The following is a 16,709-nucleotide window of genomic DNA, read 5'->3' as shown; positions in this document are numbered from 1 at the left end:
CTTATGGGGGGCACCCTATGGAGGGCCCCCAACTGRGGGGAGGTCATCCTGGGGAGTGTCACCCTATACGGCACTGTCGCCCCATGGGAGGGCGGGTGTCACTCTTATGGGGCGTCACCCTATGGAGGGGACACCCTATGGGGGGGTCACACTGTGGGGCAGTGTCACCCCTAGAACCCCATCTGGGGGGTCCCGTTACAGGGTCCCCGTGAGGCCAAGCCCGTTATAGGTGACGCTTGCAAGAGTGGTCCTGTTATAACGTGGTCCCTGCACAGCCGGTCCCGTTACAGCCGATCCCATTACAGCCAATCCCATTACAGCCGGTCCCTGCGCAGCCGATCCCTGCACAGTTGGTCCCTGCACAGCCGAGTCCGTTACAGTTGGTCCCTGCACAGCCGATCCCATTACAGCCGATCCCGTTACAGATGGTTCCTGCACAGCCGATCCCTGCACAGCCGATCCCGTTACAGCCGATCCCGTTACAGCCATCCCCCGGCCATGGGGGCTTTCCCGGACCTCTCCCTGGAGGCCTCCAAGCTCCTCTTGTCGGCCTCGCTCACCGCCGCCGCCGTCTTCCTCTTCCTCACCTTCTTCCCCTTCGCCCCGAAGGGAGGGGAGCCGCCAGGTCAGTGCGGGCTGCTGCCGGCTCGGTGGGCGGACTGGAACCAGCAGGGAAATCGGACTGGTACCAGCAGCGACTGCGCACCGGCGCCGGCAAGGCACGCAAACCGGTGCCGGCAAAGAGCTCGGACTGGTCCCAGTAGCGAGAGCAGACTGGTGCCAACAGGAGCCAAGGAAGGGAAAGGAAAGGGGAAAGAGGTAAAAGGGGAAAGGAAAGGAAAGTCGAGGAAAAGAAGGAAAGGAAAGAAAGGGGAAAGGAAAGGAAAAAGCAAAAAGGAAAGGGGAAAGGAAAAAGGAAAAAGGAAGGAAAAAAGCAAGGAGGAAAGGAAAAAGCAGAAAGGAAAGGAGGAAGAAAACAAAAGGAAAAAGGGAAGGGAGGGAGGATGGGACCGGGCGAGGAGGAAGGCACCGTCCTCTGCCTCAGGGGGCTGCTAAGACCCCGCCAGTCCGGRGCCGCGGCGCTGTCCCCCGCTGTCCCCACCGTCCTGGGGATGTGCCCCTTCCGGGCCCCCAAAACACCCCGGCCGACCCCTCGGGCGAACGCCGGCGTTGCAGCCTCCGTGCCTCAGTTTCCCCTCTGCATCCCCAGTAAATTCAGCCTTTTTCCCCACCGGGGCGTGCGAAAACTCCGGGCTGGGTTTGCAACCGGCGCAAACGGGAGGGGGGAAACTGAGGCACGGGGCGATAAACCCCCGTTTCGCCTGCGGGTGGCCGGGGCTGGCGGGGTTTCGGGGACAAACAGCCCCGTCCCCTCCCCGCCTGTTTGCAGGGCTYGAGCGCCAGCTGCCCTGCTAATCTYGCCGTCGTCCTTCCTTCCCTCCCTCCCTCCGGCAGCCTCCCGATTTAGGGGCTGACGCGGCRGCCGGTGTCGCTTGCGCCACGACGTCCCCCCCCCTCCTTGAAAGGCGCCRGGGCGCTCGGCGGCTCGCAGAGGGYGAGCGGGACACGGGTGGGACGGGACAGGACAGCTCCGATTTTCCCCTTTCCGTTGTTTTTTCCAGCGCGGAAGATGGCGCAGCCGCCCAAGCTGCAGGGCCACGCCGAGAGCCTGGGAGCCGGGAAGGCCATCGCCGTGCTGACGTCCGGAGGGGACGCGCAGGGTAAGGCCGGGCTCCCTCGGGGGCTGCCTGCAAAACCCCGCGGCCGGTTTAGCTGCAACGCGGGCAAAGGAGGGGTTTAGTCACACCCGACCCCCTCCGAATAATTTGCACCCAAATCCTCCGAATAATTTGCACCCAAATCCTCCGAATTATTCACACCCAGATCCCTCCGAATTATTCACACCCAAATCCTCCAAATTATTTGCACCCAAATCCTCTGAATTATTTGCACCCAGATCCTCTGAATTATTTGCACCCAGATCCCTCCGAATTATTTGCACCCAAATCCCTCGCTGCCAGGCTTCGAGTTTGCATCGGGCATTCGGGGCTGGGGCAGGCGCCGGGGGACCCGCGAAAGCCCCCGACGCCGAAAGCGGAGCTGGTTTTTATGAGTCCAGGAGGGTTTTTGGCAGCTGCTTTGGGATAATCGGCGACATCCCCCACCGTGGCCTTTCTCGCCGCACGGGGAAAGCGCGAGGCAATAAATCGGCACCTGGAGCCTCGCGTTCCCGCGGCTGGGAATAAACCGCTTCAAAAGTCTCCGAAGGTCGGGAAACACCAGGAGAAGCGGCGCAAACCAGCAGCATTACAAGCAGGGAGAGGTCGGCACGGGCCCTCCCGAGGGGCAGAGTTAAGGAGAATTTCCCCACTGTTGAAGGCTGGGAAGGAGCCCTGGCTTCGTTTGCCTTTTTTTGCTAAGGAAGAGGAAATAAAATCGGGAGATGCAGGGAGAGAGGAGGAAAGGGGTGTCCGGGCTGCCCGGAAAAAGTCAACAAACACATGAGCTCCCCCGGCCCTGCTTAACCGAGCCAAGGAATTAAAGCAAATGCCGCAAGGGAGCGTTTCCAGGCGAAACTTCTGGGTCTGCCCCGCTGGGAGCTTTGCTCAGACCTGTCGGGTATCTGCTTTGCTTCATCGCCCGGCACCTCGCTYGCGCCGGCTCGCTGATAGCGCCGGGCTGGCGTGACACGAGTTGTGTCCGTCGCCCTCCGGGGAGGCGTCACATGAGCGCAGCGGCTTTTCTGGGAGCGCGGCCGGCTCGGATTACGGGCTGCCCCCGGCGAAGTTATTCGCAGCCGTTAAATGTCAGCGGTGCAAAAATAAACCGGAGCCGGGGAGGGTGGTAGCGGAAGCGGAGGCTGCCCCGTCCCGCGCGATGCCGGCACTCGAGGCCGATGCCGCCGTCCCCGCTCCCGGGAGAGCTGGGAACAGCTTCTGCGTCGCTCGGAGCCGGGATCCGGCCACAGCTCCCCGGGAGCCCTGTTTCGGGCTGACACAGCCAGAGAACGGGATGCACCGAGCCGGGGGGGTGAGGACCCTCCGCCCACGGAGGTTTGCAGGCGCTTTAAACCGGGGCCAAAACGCCGCCGGCCTTCGCGGCTGCCACGGCGCAGCGGGTTTCCCGCGGGCGCCGCGCTGACGCTTTGCTTCCCTTCGCAGGCATGAACGCGGCCGTCCGGGCCGTGGTGCGGGTCGGCATCTACCTGGGTGCCAAGGTCTACTTCGTGCATGAGGTCAGTACCGCCTCGGCGCCCGGCTCCGCGTTCCCAAAGCCTGGGAAGCGCATCCTCGGCCGTGCACGGCCAAAATCACAGCCCGATTCGCCTGCCCCGCGCCCGGGCAGGGCTCAATCTCCGCTTTGACCCTAGGGCTACCAGGGGCTGGTGGACGGAGGAGAAAACCTCAAGGAGGCCACGTGGGAGAGCGTTTCCATGATGCTGCAGCTGGTGAGGAAGGGCAGCTCGACGCAGGGATGAAACCCGCCACGAAGGTCACGGCGCTGCCGGGGAAGGGGGGGCCACGGCCGCAGCGTCTTGACCTTTTCCTTGGCCGGGGCCGGTGCGTAACCAGACGCCGCGGCGCTGGGGTCAGAGCGAAGGTCCGTGCTCGAAAATAACACGAAACCGGAGCCAGCGGCTCGCGTTTCGCAAACAAACCCTGGCCGGACCCGCCTGGCCGCAGAGCGTCGCCACAAAGGGGGATACGGGGCTCAAAACACCCAAAATGGGGTGGTCTCACCCCAAGCGTAACGTCAGGGTGCGGGCTGCAACAGGGGCAGGTCCGGGAGACACATCCCGCGGGTGAAAAATCCCCGGGAGGGCTCCAGGCCGATGGGGAATCACTTTGTCGGCTCCGCCAGGGCGGCACGGTCATCGGCAGCGCCCGGTGCCAAGATTTCCGGACGCGCGAGGGTCGCCTCAAAGCCGCCCGCAACCTGGTGAAACGTGGCATCACCAACCTCTGCGTCATCGGCGGCGACGGCAGCCTCACCGGAGCCGACACTTTCCGGGCCGAGTGGAGCAGCCTCCTCGCCGAGCTGGTGAAGACGGGTACGGCCCCGGCGCCGGGCAAAACCGCGGTGCTTCTGCCGGACGTGTGGTTTTTCACGGACGGGTTGGTTTTGTGCCCCGGAGTTGGTGAAAACACCGCCCCCCCATCTCCGACCCTCCTCGCAGGGGGGATCACGGCGGAGGAGGCGAAGAATTCGAGCTACCTGAACATCGTGGGCATGGTGGGCTCCATCGACAACGACTTCTGCGGCACGGACATGACCATCGGCACCGACTCAGCCCTCCACCGCATCATGGAGATTGTGGATGCCATCACCACCACCGCCCAGAGGTACCAGTGCCGGGGAGGCACCGGCCCAGCCGCAGGCCGGAGGGAGCCCAGGCGTCCGGGTCGCCGGCCTCGCTTCCTGAGCCGCGGCGCATATCGGGAATAACGCTCCGCTGTGTCTCCCGCAGTCACCAGAGGACGTTCGTGCTGGAGGTGATGGGCCGTCACTGCGGGTAGGTCTCGGAGCGGCCACCCGGCTATTGCCGAAACGCCGGATTTTGGGAAAAAAAGCCCCAAACGGCCTCGCCTCTGCCTGCAGCTACCTGGCGCTCATCACCGCCCTGGCCTGCGGCGCCGACTGGGTCTTCATTCCCGAATCGCCTCCCGAGGACGACTGGGAGGATCACTTGTGCCGGAGGCTGACGGAGGTAAGGGGGCACCCAGCGGTGGGGGGGGGGGGCTCGCCCGGGTGCCCCAGCCCCACGGCGTAACCCCCCCCCACCCCGCGCCGCTTCCCCCAGACCAGGGTCGGGGGCTCCAGGCTCAACATCATCATCGTGGCCGAGGGCGCCATCGACAAGCAGGGCAAGCCCATCACCTCGGACGACATCAAGAACGTAAGCGGGACGGGCGTCTCCATCGAGCCCCGTTCGGGGGTCCCTCCTATGCCGCGGACCCCCGAGTTGTCCCCGCCGGAGCTAAACCTCTCCGCCACCCTCCTCTCTTGCAGCTGGTGGTGAAGCGCCTGGGCTACGACACCAGGGTCACCATCCTGGGCCACGTGCAGCGCGGCGGGACGCCCTCCGCCTTCGACCGCATCCTGGTAGGCACCTCCGTCCCGGCCGGGCGCCCCGCACGGCGGCCCCGGGCGAGCGGTGACCCCCTCGGCGTGTCCCCGCGTCCCAGGGAAGCCGCATGGGCGTCGAAGCCGTCATGGCCTTGCTGGAAGGGACCCCGGACACCCCCGCCTGCGTCGTCAGCCTCTCGGGGAACCAAGCCGTGCGCCTGCCCCTCATGGAGTGCGTCCAGGTGGTGAGTACGGCGCCGGCGGCCGGATTCGCCCGCGGGGGACCCGGGCACCAGCATCGCGCCCGCCCCGCTGCACCCTGGCCTCTCTGCACCCCAAAAACGCTCCTTTGCAAACGGAAACCAGCCCGGCCGCCCGCTGCGATGAGCTGCCCCGGCATCCCCAAAGCGTCTCCGTCCTTTCTCCCTCCCCGCAGACCAAAGACGTGACGACGGCGATGAACGAGAAGCGCTTCGACGACGCGCTCAAGCTGCGGGGCCGGTGAGCGCCCGCGGCCCCTCCGCCGGCGCCGGGGACGTCCCGCCCGCGCCGCGGCCGCCTCACTCCCCTCTCGTCCTCCCAGGAGTTTCCAAAATAACTGGAACGTGTACAAGCTGCTGGCCCACATCCGCCCGCCCTCCACCAAGGTAGGCGCCGGGGCCGGGGGGGCCGGCACGCGGCGGCAGCCGCCGGTTCGCGTCCCCACCCCGGCGCTTCGCCCCGGCAGAGCGGCTACACCTTGGCGGTGATGAACGTCGGCGCGCCGGCCGCCGGCATGAACGCGGCCGTGAGGTCCACCGTGAGGATCGGGCTCATCCACGGCCACAGGATGCTGGCGGTGCACGACGGCTTCGAGGGGCTCGCTTCCGGCATGGTACTGCCCTCCCCGGCGCCGGGGCAGCGGTTTTGCAGGGGGAAAAGGGGTGCACAGGATGGGATGTTCCCCTTAATACCTTAAGACACCTCTCCTGTCCATCCGACCATCATATTTCTGCTTTTTCCCAGGTGGAAGAGATCAGCTGGGAGAGAGTCGGCGGCTGGACTGCTCTCGGTGGCTCCAAACTGGGGACAAAGAGGTAAAACCTTCCCCGCCGTGGAAATCCTGCTGCGTTCGCAGGCTGCTCGGCTGCAACCAGCCCTCTGCATTAGAAACACCAGCTCTGCCCCGGGCAGGCGCTTTTAGCCGTGTCCCGACCCGGGTGCACCCAGCCCCACGGGAGAAGGGACACCGGGGCTTGGACCGGCCGGGACCGAGGTCCCGGGATGCCGCGCTGAAGCTCCTGCTGCTCCCGCCAGGACTTTGCCCAGGAAATACTTTGAGGAAATCAGTGCAAGCATCAGCAGTTTTGGCATCCATGGGCTGATCATCATCGGCGGCTTCGAGGTGAGCGCCGGGGTGACGCGGGCACGGAGTCGTCGGCGCCGTACGGCCCCGGGGGCCACGCTGCCACCGTCCTCCGCCCGCCCCGCAGGCCTTCATAGGCAGCCTGGAGCTGACGGAGGGCCGCGCCAAGTACGAGGAGCTCTGCATCCCGCTCTGCGTCATCCCCGCCACCGTCTCCAACAACGTCCCCGGCTCGGACTTCAGCATCGGCGCCGACACCGCCCTCAACACCATCACCACGGTAGGGCTCCGCGAACGGGCCGACCGAGCCTCGAGAGCAGCCCGCGCGGGGCCCGGGCGTCCCCCCGGCGCTACCGACCCCCTTTCTCCCCCTCCCCGCTCCCCATCGCCTTTAAGCGCCGGCGGGTTTTTCCGCCCCCAGACCTGCGACCGCATCAAGCAATCGGCGGCCGGGACCAAGCGGCGCGTCTTCATCATCGAGACCATGGGCGGCTACTGCGGCTACCTGGCCACGCTGGCGGGGCTGGCGGGCGGCGCCGATGCCGCCTACATCTTCGAGGAGCGCTTCAGCATCCGCGACTTGCAGGTGGGCACCGCGGGGCCGAGGCCGGTCTCCCCCTCGCCGGTCGCTGCGCAGGAGCAACCCTTTCCAAGGAAGGGCCCTGACCCCCGTCTTGTCTCCGGCCACAGAAAAACGTGGAGCATTTAACTGAGAAAATGAAGACAACGGTGAAGAGAGGCCTGGTGTTGAGGTAGGGACAACCCCTGCGGCACCGCTTTGGGCCTGGGGGACGCGAGCGGAGACGTTCCCACGGCCCGCTGCGGGCACGGCCACGCGCGTGGCAGAGACCCGGCGCGCTCGTGCCACCCGCCGGCTGCGCTGCCTCTGCAGGAACGAGCGGTGCAACGAGAACTACACCACCGACTTCATCTACAACCTCTACTCCGAGGAGGGCAAGGGCATCTTCGACTGCAGGAAGAACGTGCTGGGGCACATGCAGCAGGTAGGGACGCGCCGCCGCGGCCACCGGGCTCCCGGCAGGCTCCTGCCTTGCCCCCACGGTGGGGCTGATCCCTCAATGCCGGCGCCAGGGGCAAAGCCGATCGCCCGAGGGGCTCCGACCCGGAGCCCTTTGCTCGGCCGCAGCCCCCTCCATGCGCTCGGCGGCTTTTCCCCCCCACGCAGGGCGGCACGCCGACCCCCTTCGACAGGAACTTCGGCACCAAGATGGGCGCCAAAGCCGTGGCCTGGATCACCGGGAAGATCAAGGAGTGCTCCAGGCACGGTAGGTCCCGCGGTGCGGCTGTGCTCCGATGCTTTCGCTTCCTGCTCGGAGCAAAAGTCTCCTTTTGCAAACCGGAGAGCGGAGGGGCGCAGAGCCCGGCAAAGCCGCCCCCCCCCCGCTCTCCCCGAAGGGGCGAAACGCTGAGCCCGCTGCCGGCCCTTCCCTCGCAGGTCGGATCTTCGCCAACACGGCCGACTCGGCCTGCCTGCTGGGCATGCGCAAGCGCAGCCTCGTCTTCCAGCCCCTCAGCGAGCTCAAGGAGCAGACGGACTTCGAGTAGGTGCCGCCGACCCCGCTGCCTTCGCCCCCTTCGCCGCCTCCGGGCGCGGGACGGAGCGGGGAAGAGGGCTGGGAACCGCACGGGCTGGCGGACGGGAAGTCGGGCAGCAGCAAAAGCGGCCGTGGTGGAAAAGGGGTTTCCAAAGTGCGAGCTGGGTGGTAAGAGCTCGGACGAGGCTGCTCCCTGCCCTGGAGGAGGAGAGCGTTGCTAGAGGGAGCATAAAAAAAGAGGTGGAAACAGCTTTATGGGCGATGCAGCGCCGTCTCCATCGCGCTGCGGTTTTCCAGGCTGGATGCTCTCCCAGCTCACGTACACTCGCCCAACCCATCGGTAAGGGCTCAGTACAGGGTTTTCAGGGAAGGTTTAATGGCATCTGCTGCACGGGAACAGAGGAATAAATCGGCATTTGTTTACCTGGACACGGCCCCAGCCGCAGTCACCACTTTGGCCTTTCCAGTGCTTTGCACCGGGGAGCAAAACCCGTCACCGCTCGCACGGGGTCCTCATCACCGCCCTTCCTCTTGCCCCAGGCACCGCATCCCCAAGGAGCAGTGGTGGCTGAAGCTTCGTCCCATCCTGAAGATCCTGGCCAAGTACAGCATCGAGCTGGACACCTCGGAGAAAGCCCACCTGGAGCACGTCAGGCACAAGAGGGTCTCGCTGGAGTCCAACATCTAGGAGGCCGACGTTGGCGCGGCTCCCCCTAACGAGTTTTCTTTTCTTTTGCTTCGGGGACCTCCGAATAAAGCTCTCTCCGTTGTAGCTCACTTCCGCGGCTGCGCGCGCAGCAGCCTCCCGCTTCTGCAGCCCTCGGGGCTGCGTTTGGCCGCGCGGCGGCCGAGAGACGCCGTCAAAGCAACGCACGTGAAGGGCGTCCGACGCCCTGGCGCAAGGACGGTTTCCTGAAGCTGACGGTTTCCGCAGGGCAACTGGGGCTTTCGAAAGCCCTGCAGTTAGTTATTTTATGGGGTTTTAAACAGAAAAGTGTTTCCCAAGTGGCTCGTGTTCCGGCAGGATGTTGCACTGACCCAAGAGCAAGCAGCCTGGGCAGAGTTACTAGGATGTCTCCTTAGTTTAAATTCGTAAATAAGATGCTTCAATAAAACAGCACCATTGACCGGTGGTTGCAACACGAAAGGTGCTTGAACCCTCTGACATTTGCCCACCAGCACGTCTCCCCCGCACGCGTGTTCAGGCCGGGCTGCTGCACTCCAGCCGGCCGAGCCCGGGACGCTCTGGCCACGAGGGCTGCGTCTGACATTTCTCAGCGCAACAGAGAAGAAAATCTTATTTTCTCCCCCAGGTTTCTCCCATAAAGTAACTGAAATCTCCTCTCCTCACTTCGCCTTCAGCCAAGAGCTCAGGGCAGCTCTGCCAGGGGGACGAAGGGTTTGCAGGGTGTTGGTGCATCATCGTTAAGATGTCAAAAAAAGACGACAAATCCCACCAGGACGGCTCCTCCGACCCAGCACGGCCCACAGAGCCGGCACTGGAGGGACAGGGCGAGGGGGATTCGCAAGAAGGGGGTCTGCACGCACAGGCGCCGTCTCTGGACAGGCTGACCGCAGCGACTGTTGCGCGAAAGCGGGGCACGAGGGCAGGACGAGGAGGTCTAGGCGACCAGGACGTAATCAGGGCTGGGAGAGAAGACGGGGCTCAAAGCGGCGAGGGGGAACGGGCAGGGGAGAGCGGGATTAAAACTAAAGCTTACGCCAAACCCAGAGCCAGCTCCGGCAGCAACAGCGCAACACACGAACCTTCCCATGCGCAGCTCACGGCTTGCGGGGAGCCATTTATTTCTGTGAACACAAGAGGCGGACACACGAGATACTACAGCCAGGCAGCAGGCAGCGGCTCCGTGCCCGGCAAGCTCTGGCAGTACTTCAAGAGGAGATTGCCTTGTTTTCCTTCTTTCGGAGCCTTTTGCCTCTCCGTCCACGGCTACAGTACGTGCTGGGAATGCTCCCTTTGAGAGCAAAACTTGCTAAACAGAGAGAGGGCACTACCTGAGGAATTCCTGCTCAGCTTCCCACGCGGACGTGCTGCCAATGCGTTTACACATTACCTTCAAAAATACACATATATACATAAATAAAAATCAGCAATGAAACGGTGAGCGGACAGTGCAAAACCAAAGTGGCAAACTAAGGAAGAACTCGGGTTACTGCACGGCAGGTATGAGCCAACCCCTCAGGTTTGGGGTACGGAGCATCCCGCGCTCAGAGGAAAGCTACTCCGGAGAGCAAGGGGAATCTTTCCTCCGCTTGCAGGAATTACAACCGCAGGGTGCCAAACTTGCGGAGCAGAGAGCAACGAGAGCAGGGCCGCGATTGCATCACCGCAACACCTTCTCCTGATCTCCTGCCTCAAGTCCTTTAGCGAAGGAAGATCCTTTCCATCTGTTCTTCTCCCCTCACCAAAAAGACCCGGCTTTCGCCAAGGTCTGCCCCAACTCAAAAAAAAAAAAGCTAATCCAACAGCTGGGATACAATTTGCCATTTGTTAAAGGGGGATACGTTGTCTTATGAGGGTGCAGGTGGCTCGAGGCTAAAACTGAAGGGAGAGAGCTCGGGAGGAGCCGAGCAGGCAAATAAACTACCCAGGGCCTTTCCGCATGGCGCACAGGAGCGGCACCAGAGGATCCTGCCATCCTGCCCCGAGCTAGCCGCGTCGGACAGAAGAGCAGAGCAGGAGGAAACCGGGGATAGCGACCAGTTGGCGCCTGTCCATCGGGGTGAGAGGGGGGTCTGGCATCCGTGAGTCACAAACCAAGCGGTTAATCTGGTTACTCTCGCTGCCCCTACGAAGCGGGGAGGAACGGGGCTGTAAGCCAAGCGCAAAAAAAACAACCCCCGAGCCTCACCTCTCGCTTAGCTAAGGAGCAACACGTATTCCTTCAGGGACGCAGGCAAAGGCAGCTCCTTCACGGCCTCCGGCAGGAACTGCACGCCCAGGCTGCGGCGCACGGCGTAGCGAGACAGTGTCTTTAGGGTGCCGGGGGCAGAGCAGAGCAGGGTGAGCTTTTCGCAGAGCTGCTGATCCCTGGTTACCTCCCGGGGCATGTTGCCGTTTTTCCGTAGCTCAAAGTGTCCGATAGCCCGGTGGAGAAGGTCGAAGCAGGAATCTTCGCGCTCCGTGCCCAGTCCTCTGACCAGCAGCGCGACCAGCCGCGAGATGGGGGTCTGACCCTTCAAATTGACCACCCGGACCTCGGCTCCGAAGTCGAGCAGGATGCTCACGCTCTCCAGGTTGCCCTTCATGGCAGCCCAGCTCAGCGGCGTGTCGTTGTTGTAGTCGCGGGCGTTCACCAGGGCGCCGTTCTCCAGGAGTGACCGCACGCACTCCGCGTTGTTCTTGAAGGCGGCCCAGTGGAGCGGGGTGTCCTTGTTGCCGTCCAGCGCGTTGGGGTTGGCGCCGTATTCGAGGAGGATCTCCACGCAGGTCTCGTCCTTTTCCGCCGCGTAGTGAAGGGCAGTTCGGTTGTAGCCATCCAGGGCATTAACCTGCAGGAAAAGAGCAAGGGAGGAGACAGGGCAAAAGCAAATCCGCTGGTGAAGGCGCTTCCCAAATGCTCCCAGCACTGATCTAACTCCGTTTGTTCCTTCTGACGTCAGGGAAAGTTTCACCAGCGCTACACAAAACCCTTCATCCCCTCATCACATTTGAATGCCTCATCTCCGATTCACCGAATGGGAAAACGAGGCACGGCGGGGTACAATCTGCCAGCTGCCAAGGGGAAGCACCAAAAATCAGGCAGGAAACCTAAGACTTTCTAATTCTTCCTTTAGGCTTTCACCACAAAACTATCTTCCCTCCCCAGACAAGCTGGTGCCTGCGAGATCTCAGGCACAAACACTTCAGCAATACGGAAACAGCCTCCCTGCTTGTGCGATATAACTTCAGCTGGGAAAAAAGCACATTTGCCTTTCGAGGGAGCAGAACAGCCGCTGTTAGCATAAAGCACCAAAGCATCAAACTGGCACGGCTTAAAAAGGCGGTTGATGGTTCTGTCTCAGGGGAAAGGAGGAGGCTCGAACGTCAGCTGTTTGTCACAGCCCGTCAGCAACACGGCAGCGCCTCTCGTGCGCTCACGGCTTCCTGGGCCCGTTCACGTTTTTCAGATGCTTTTACCTCCGCTCCCTTCTGCAGCAGCAGCTCTACGCAGTCCGCATCAGCCACCATACACGCGCAGTGCAGCGGTTTCAGGGTGCCGTGCATGCAGTTCACATCTGCTCCCTGCAGCAAGACAGGAAACCGCAGCCAGGATTAGCGAACCCACCTGTTCTTGGCCCGTTTCCATCGCGGCCTCCGCGCCGCGGCGGAAGCGATCCTCCAGCCAGCTGCTTCCAGCTGATGAGCCTTGATTTACCAGCGAGGCCCCGCTACAAAAGGTTTATTAATAGACATCCCGGACACATAACACTCCTGTGCAACCCACGGGGTTTGTTATGAGGTGGGTACGGCGCCAGCCAGGGCTCCTCGGTGTTGTGCAAATACCAAAGAGATGCTTCTGGCCACGAAGGGTTCACAGTCAGGCTGACGTCTTCGCAAAGCAGAAGCGTCTGACAGCGCGCGCACCCACTCCCTTCCCAGCGGATCTAGAGCTAAGAAACACATCGGTTTAATTCATCTTCTCCAAACAATTCCTAAAGAAGCCTGGATGCCCCAGGGGCACAGCAGCCACTCGCTGTCCTCACTCTGGCTTTCCGCACTAAAAGGATCCGGCACCAAGAGGCTGCTGCGAGGTCGGCGCATCACAGTCTGCTGACAGCAGCAAGCAGGCAGCTCTGCCTCCTTTCCAATACCGCCCGTGGATAAGTCAGCAGCCATTTAAAAGCCATCTGCAAGCCTCTAAGGTGCTCCTCACACCTGGAAGTGTTTTTCTGGTGGCTCTGGGGCAGGACACAGCCCTTCGGACTGCCCTGCCGCAGAGCATGCTCCGCTCGGGGAACCTGCCTGCTTTGAGAGGGCGCCTCTGAATCACCGAGCTCATTTAATACACTTCACGGAGACCTCGTGACCCGAAATAGCTCAGCAGCTGCCTGGATCAGTCAGGCTTAACCAGGACTCTCTGCCATTTAAAAGACATTAATCCGAGCTGACAAGGAGCTCCCAGACTCCCTCCGCACGGTGCTGCGCGAGGGATGAACTTCAGCCATACCAATGAAATCCTGATGCTGGAACGCGCTCGGGCAACGTACAGGAGTCCAGCACGCAGCGCTCCGAGCTCAGGTGCGGCTGAGAAATAACCTGACCCTGTCCTTGATCGGATGGAGGCAGAAGCACTCGCTAGATGGAGGCAGAAACCTTCCTGCCAGCATCGATTCATGACTCAACTTGTGGATGGGGCTGTTGCGCTTCTTCCCTTTCGATCTTAAAGACTCCCCTACTTTTCCTACAAACAAGTTTCACGGCAGCCCAAAAACCACCAAACCCCAGGTGTCCAATGCATCGAGCAGCCCAGGTGGCCCGGCAGGGTTTGAAAAGCATCAGCTGAATGAGGCTGGGCCAGAAGCCAAGACGCAGCGGCTGCTGGCCCCGGCTCCTAGGGGCTCACTGGCCCCCGGCAAGCTCCGAGAAGAGAGACTGCTTTCTGCGACACCCGTAAGAAGCAACAGCCACAAAACCCAACAGCCTCTTGCTCCCTAACGCTCCCTTCCCGGAGGCCCGAACCACAGCGTGTTTATAAACGACAAGCCAGCGATGCCGTCACGTTCGAAGAACGCAAAAAGAGAGGTTAAAATAGAAACAGCGCCCAGCCCCCTGTTTACAGCGTGCAGTCTCCGGAGCTCTTACAGGCCACCCGCCTCTACAGGGACGGTGTCCTCAGGGAAGGGTCACACCTAGGAAGCCCTGATGCAAACCTGGGTGCCAACCGCCCCCAAACACCACGACCCCCGGGCTGAGCCCCCGTGCCCAGCGGGGAGGGGATGGGAACGGCGCGAGCGAGCGGGTCGAGCGCTGGGGAAGCCTGCGGCGGCCCCCGGCCCCGGCGCCTGCCTCACCCTGCTGATGAGGTCCTCGACGTTGTCGTGCGGGAAGGAGCGGATGGCGGCGATGGTGCGGATGAGCCGCTCCGACAGCGAGTACTTGCTCTGGATGCTCTGCATGATGTACCACATAGTGCTGGCCGGGCAGCCGCGGCCTCCGCATGCTCCGGGCGGCCTGTGCAGAGGGAGAGCCCTGAGCCCCGGCAACCGCCGCCGTGCCGAGCCCCAACCCCCCCCATCACCGGGCCCGGGGCTCCCCCGGGAGAACCCCCATCCCCGGGGCTAAGCCCCGGCAGGGCCCCCGCCCTGCACGACCCCCCCTTCCTCCTCATCGGTCCCAGAAACCCCCCCCATCCCCGGTGTTAGGCCCCAGCGGGGCCCCCGCGTTGCACGACCCCCCTCCTCCTCCTCACCGGGCCCGGGAGGCCTCCCCACCCCCGGGACTAGGCCCCAGCGGGGCCCCTCGGCGCCCCCGGGCCCGATGCGAGCTGCTCGTGCAGCGCCGAGCCCCCGGGGGAGGGGAAAGGCGGGTCCCGGGCGCCGTAGGGCCGCACTCACCCAGCGCGGCCGCTCGACGCCCACCGGGACCGACCGGCGCCGACGCCGCCACCCGGAAGGGGAAGGGGCGAGTCCGGAAGCGGGCAGGAGCTAGGGCGCATGCGCAGGGAGCTGCCGCACCCCTGCTCGTCCCCGCCCCCACGGGCCGCCCCCGCCCCGCCTGCTTCTCCTCCAATCGGCGCAGGGCCTCCCCCTAGGGCTCCGCCCACTTCTTGTTCTGCGCCAATCGGCTCTTCTCCTCTCCCCGCAGGTCCCACCCCCACGCCCCGGTCTCCTCCAATCCCCACCTTTGATGTTTCAGGCGCTTCGCTTCTCACCGGGCTCGCCTCCAATCGCCATCCTGGCTCATGTCACAAGCTCCGCCCCTGCCCCGGCTCTCCACCAATCCGCCCTCTCCCCGCTGCATCAGCGCGTCTCGGCAAGCCCAGCTCTCGGCGTCGCCATGGCAACGGGGCCTGGCACACGGCAACGGGGCCTGGGGCGCCCCTGGCACCCCTGCGCCGGGCATCGCCATGGCAACAGGGCCAGGGTGTCACTGCCGGGTGACAGGGTGCCACTGTGCCAGGTGACACCAGCTGTCACCGCACTGGGTGACAAGACGTCACTGTGGTTAGTGACACCAGGATGTCACCACACCGGCTGACAGGGCATCCTTGTGCAGGGTGACACCAAGTTGCCGTTGTGCCGGGTGACGGTGTGTCACTGTGACAGGTGGCAGGTCGTCACTGTGCTGGGTGACAGCGGGGCGTCACTGCGCTGGGAGGACCCTGGGCCGGGGCTCCGGTGCCCAGGCTGTGCCTGAGCGCTACCGTCCCCTCGGGCTGTCCTGGCTCCTGCGGGAACAGCCCACCACAGGCTGACTGGGGGGATCCAAGACACCCCCAGCAGGCTGTCATCACAGTCAGCCCACTCGTACAGGGTGGCCTGGCACCCCGACACAGTGACAGCCCAGTTGCACAGGGTGACCTGGCAGCCTGACGGGTGACAGCCCAGCCCTGTGAGTGACCCAACACCCTGACACGGTGACAGTCCACCCCAGCTCTAAAAGGCGACAACAGGACTTGCAACACCCCGACCCCACCTTGGGCTCCCAAAACATGGTTACAACGGGAGCAGCCGTGCTGGTGTGAGCCCTGCTGCCGGGTGACAACACAGCCGGTTAAAACCAGCGGCTCCCAGTCCGGGCAGCCGGTTCACTGGGTGAACAACAGGCGACCACGTGGCCCTGGAAGGGTTAAAACCATAGAGCTCCCCAATCCCGGCTGTAACAAGCCGGGGGAAACCGGTGGGGAGTTGTAACCCAGGAGGAACCTTCCTGTTTCGGTCCGGGGGGCCGGGCAGGGGGTAAATCCTGCCCTTCCCGTGCCGGGCACGGCGGGTCCGGGGGCAGGATCGGGCCGGCACGGTGCCACCAGTGTGGGAAAGCCAGGTGCCACAGTGCCAAGCGGTGCAGGGGGACGTGGAGGCCGGCCTGCACAACCCCGTATCAGCCACCGGAGAATCCCTGGCGGGGCCGGCGGAGGGGGAAACCGAGGCAGCAGGATTCAGGGCGGGACGCTGGGGGGGGGGGACGCGGGAGGGGCCCATCCCCTGCCCTGTCCCCGGCAGCCCTGTGCCAGCCCCGTCCAGCTGCAAACATCTGGGGCTAGGCAGGATTTGGGGGGGGGGGGCAGAACCCCTCCTTGTCCCCTCCCACGTCTTCCAGGAGCCTCATCCAGCTGCAAACACCTGGGGCAAGGCAGGATTTTTCAGGGGTGCAGAAAGACCCCTCGTCCCCTTGAATGCCCCCTCCCAGCAGCTGCATCCAGCTGCAAACATCTGGTGCAAGGTGGGATATGGGGGGGCACAGAAGGGCCCTGTCTCTTCCTGCGCCCCTCCAGCCCCCCCCAGCTGCAAACATCTGGGGCAGGGCAGGATTTTGGAGACTGGCAGAAGAACCCCGTCTCTCGTCCTGTGCCCCCCCCTCCACACCAGCTGCAAACATCTGGCACAAGGCAGGATCCTTCGGGGAGGGGGAGGGATGGACACAAGAGCCCCCGTCCCCTCCCTGCCCCCCCACCAGCCCCACCAGCTGCAAACATCTGGTGCAGGGCAGGATGCTTTGGTGGGAGGCACAAGGACCCCTCGCCCCCCCCGACCAGCCCCATCCAGCTGCAAACATCTGGCGAGAGGCAGCGGCATTT

The 16,709-nt window shown here is 63.7% G+C and overlaps 2 protein-coding genes across 5 annotated transcripts; one reads left to right on the top strand and one right to left on the bottom strand.

Moving 5' to 3' along the window:
- The first annotated feature begins 1,630 nt into the window (after positions 1-1,630).
- Positions 1,631-9,652, top strand: PFKM (phosphofructokinase, muscle). Of its 4 annotated transcripts, XM_026055896.1 has the most exons (22): positions 1,631-1,721; positions 3,162-3,235; positions 3,371-3,448; positions 3,862-4,051; positions 4,178-4,343; positions 4,469-4,513; positions 4,600-4,708; positions 4,802-4,897; positions 5,011-5,103; positions 5,187-5,312; positions 5,504-5,568; positions 5,651-5,714; positions 5,795-5,941; positions 6,073-6,143; positions 6,364-6,451; positions 6,540-6,692; positions 6,834-6,998; positions 7,103-7,164; positions 7,305-7,416; positions 7,599-7,698; positions 7,869-7,974; positions 8,509-9,652. In XM_026055896.1, exons 1-22 carry the CDS (start codon positions 1,631-1,633, stop codon positions 8,654-8,656), a joined length of 2,349 nt encoding a protein of 782 aa, XP_025911681.1. In that variant the 3' UTR covers positions 8,657-9,652. The 4 variants fall into 4 exon arrangements, with proteins under 4 accessions (XP_025911681.1, XP_025911682.1, XP_025911683.1 ...); XM_026055897.1 differs by lacking the exon at positions 1,631-1,721 and having other exon boundaries at positions 2,260-3,235; XM_026055898.1 differs by lacking the exons at positions 1,631-1,721; positions 5,011-5,103.
- Positions 9,653-9,744: 92 nt separating this feature from the next.
- On the bottom strand, positions 9,745-14,631 carry ASB8 (ankyrin repeat and SOCS box containing 8). The gene is made up of 5 exons (XM_026055900.1): positions 14,527-14,631; positions 13,984-14,143; positions 12,110-12,214; positions 10,842-11,481; positions 9,745-10,043 (listed from the first exon to the last, which is right to left on the bottom strand). Exons 1-4 carry the CDS (start codon positions 14,625-14,627, stop codon positions 10,849-10,851), a joined length of 999 nt encoding a protein of 332 aa, XP_025911685.1. The 5' UTR covers positions 14,628-14,631; the 3' UTR covers positions 9,745-10,043; positions 10,842-10,848.
- Between the last annotated feature and the right edge of the window lie 2,078 nt (positions 14,632-16,709).

Source organism: Apteryx rowi, unplaced genomic scaffold, assembly GCF_003343035.1.
Source record: "Apteryx rowi isolate R43461 unplaced genomic scaffold, aptRow1 scaffold_1275, whole genome shotgun sequence".
Lineage (NCBI taxonomy): Eukaryota > Metazoa > Chordata > Aves > Apterygiformes > Apterygidae > Apteryx > Apteryx rowi.
This window is presented reverse-complemented; position numbering and strand designations above follow the sequence as displayed.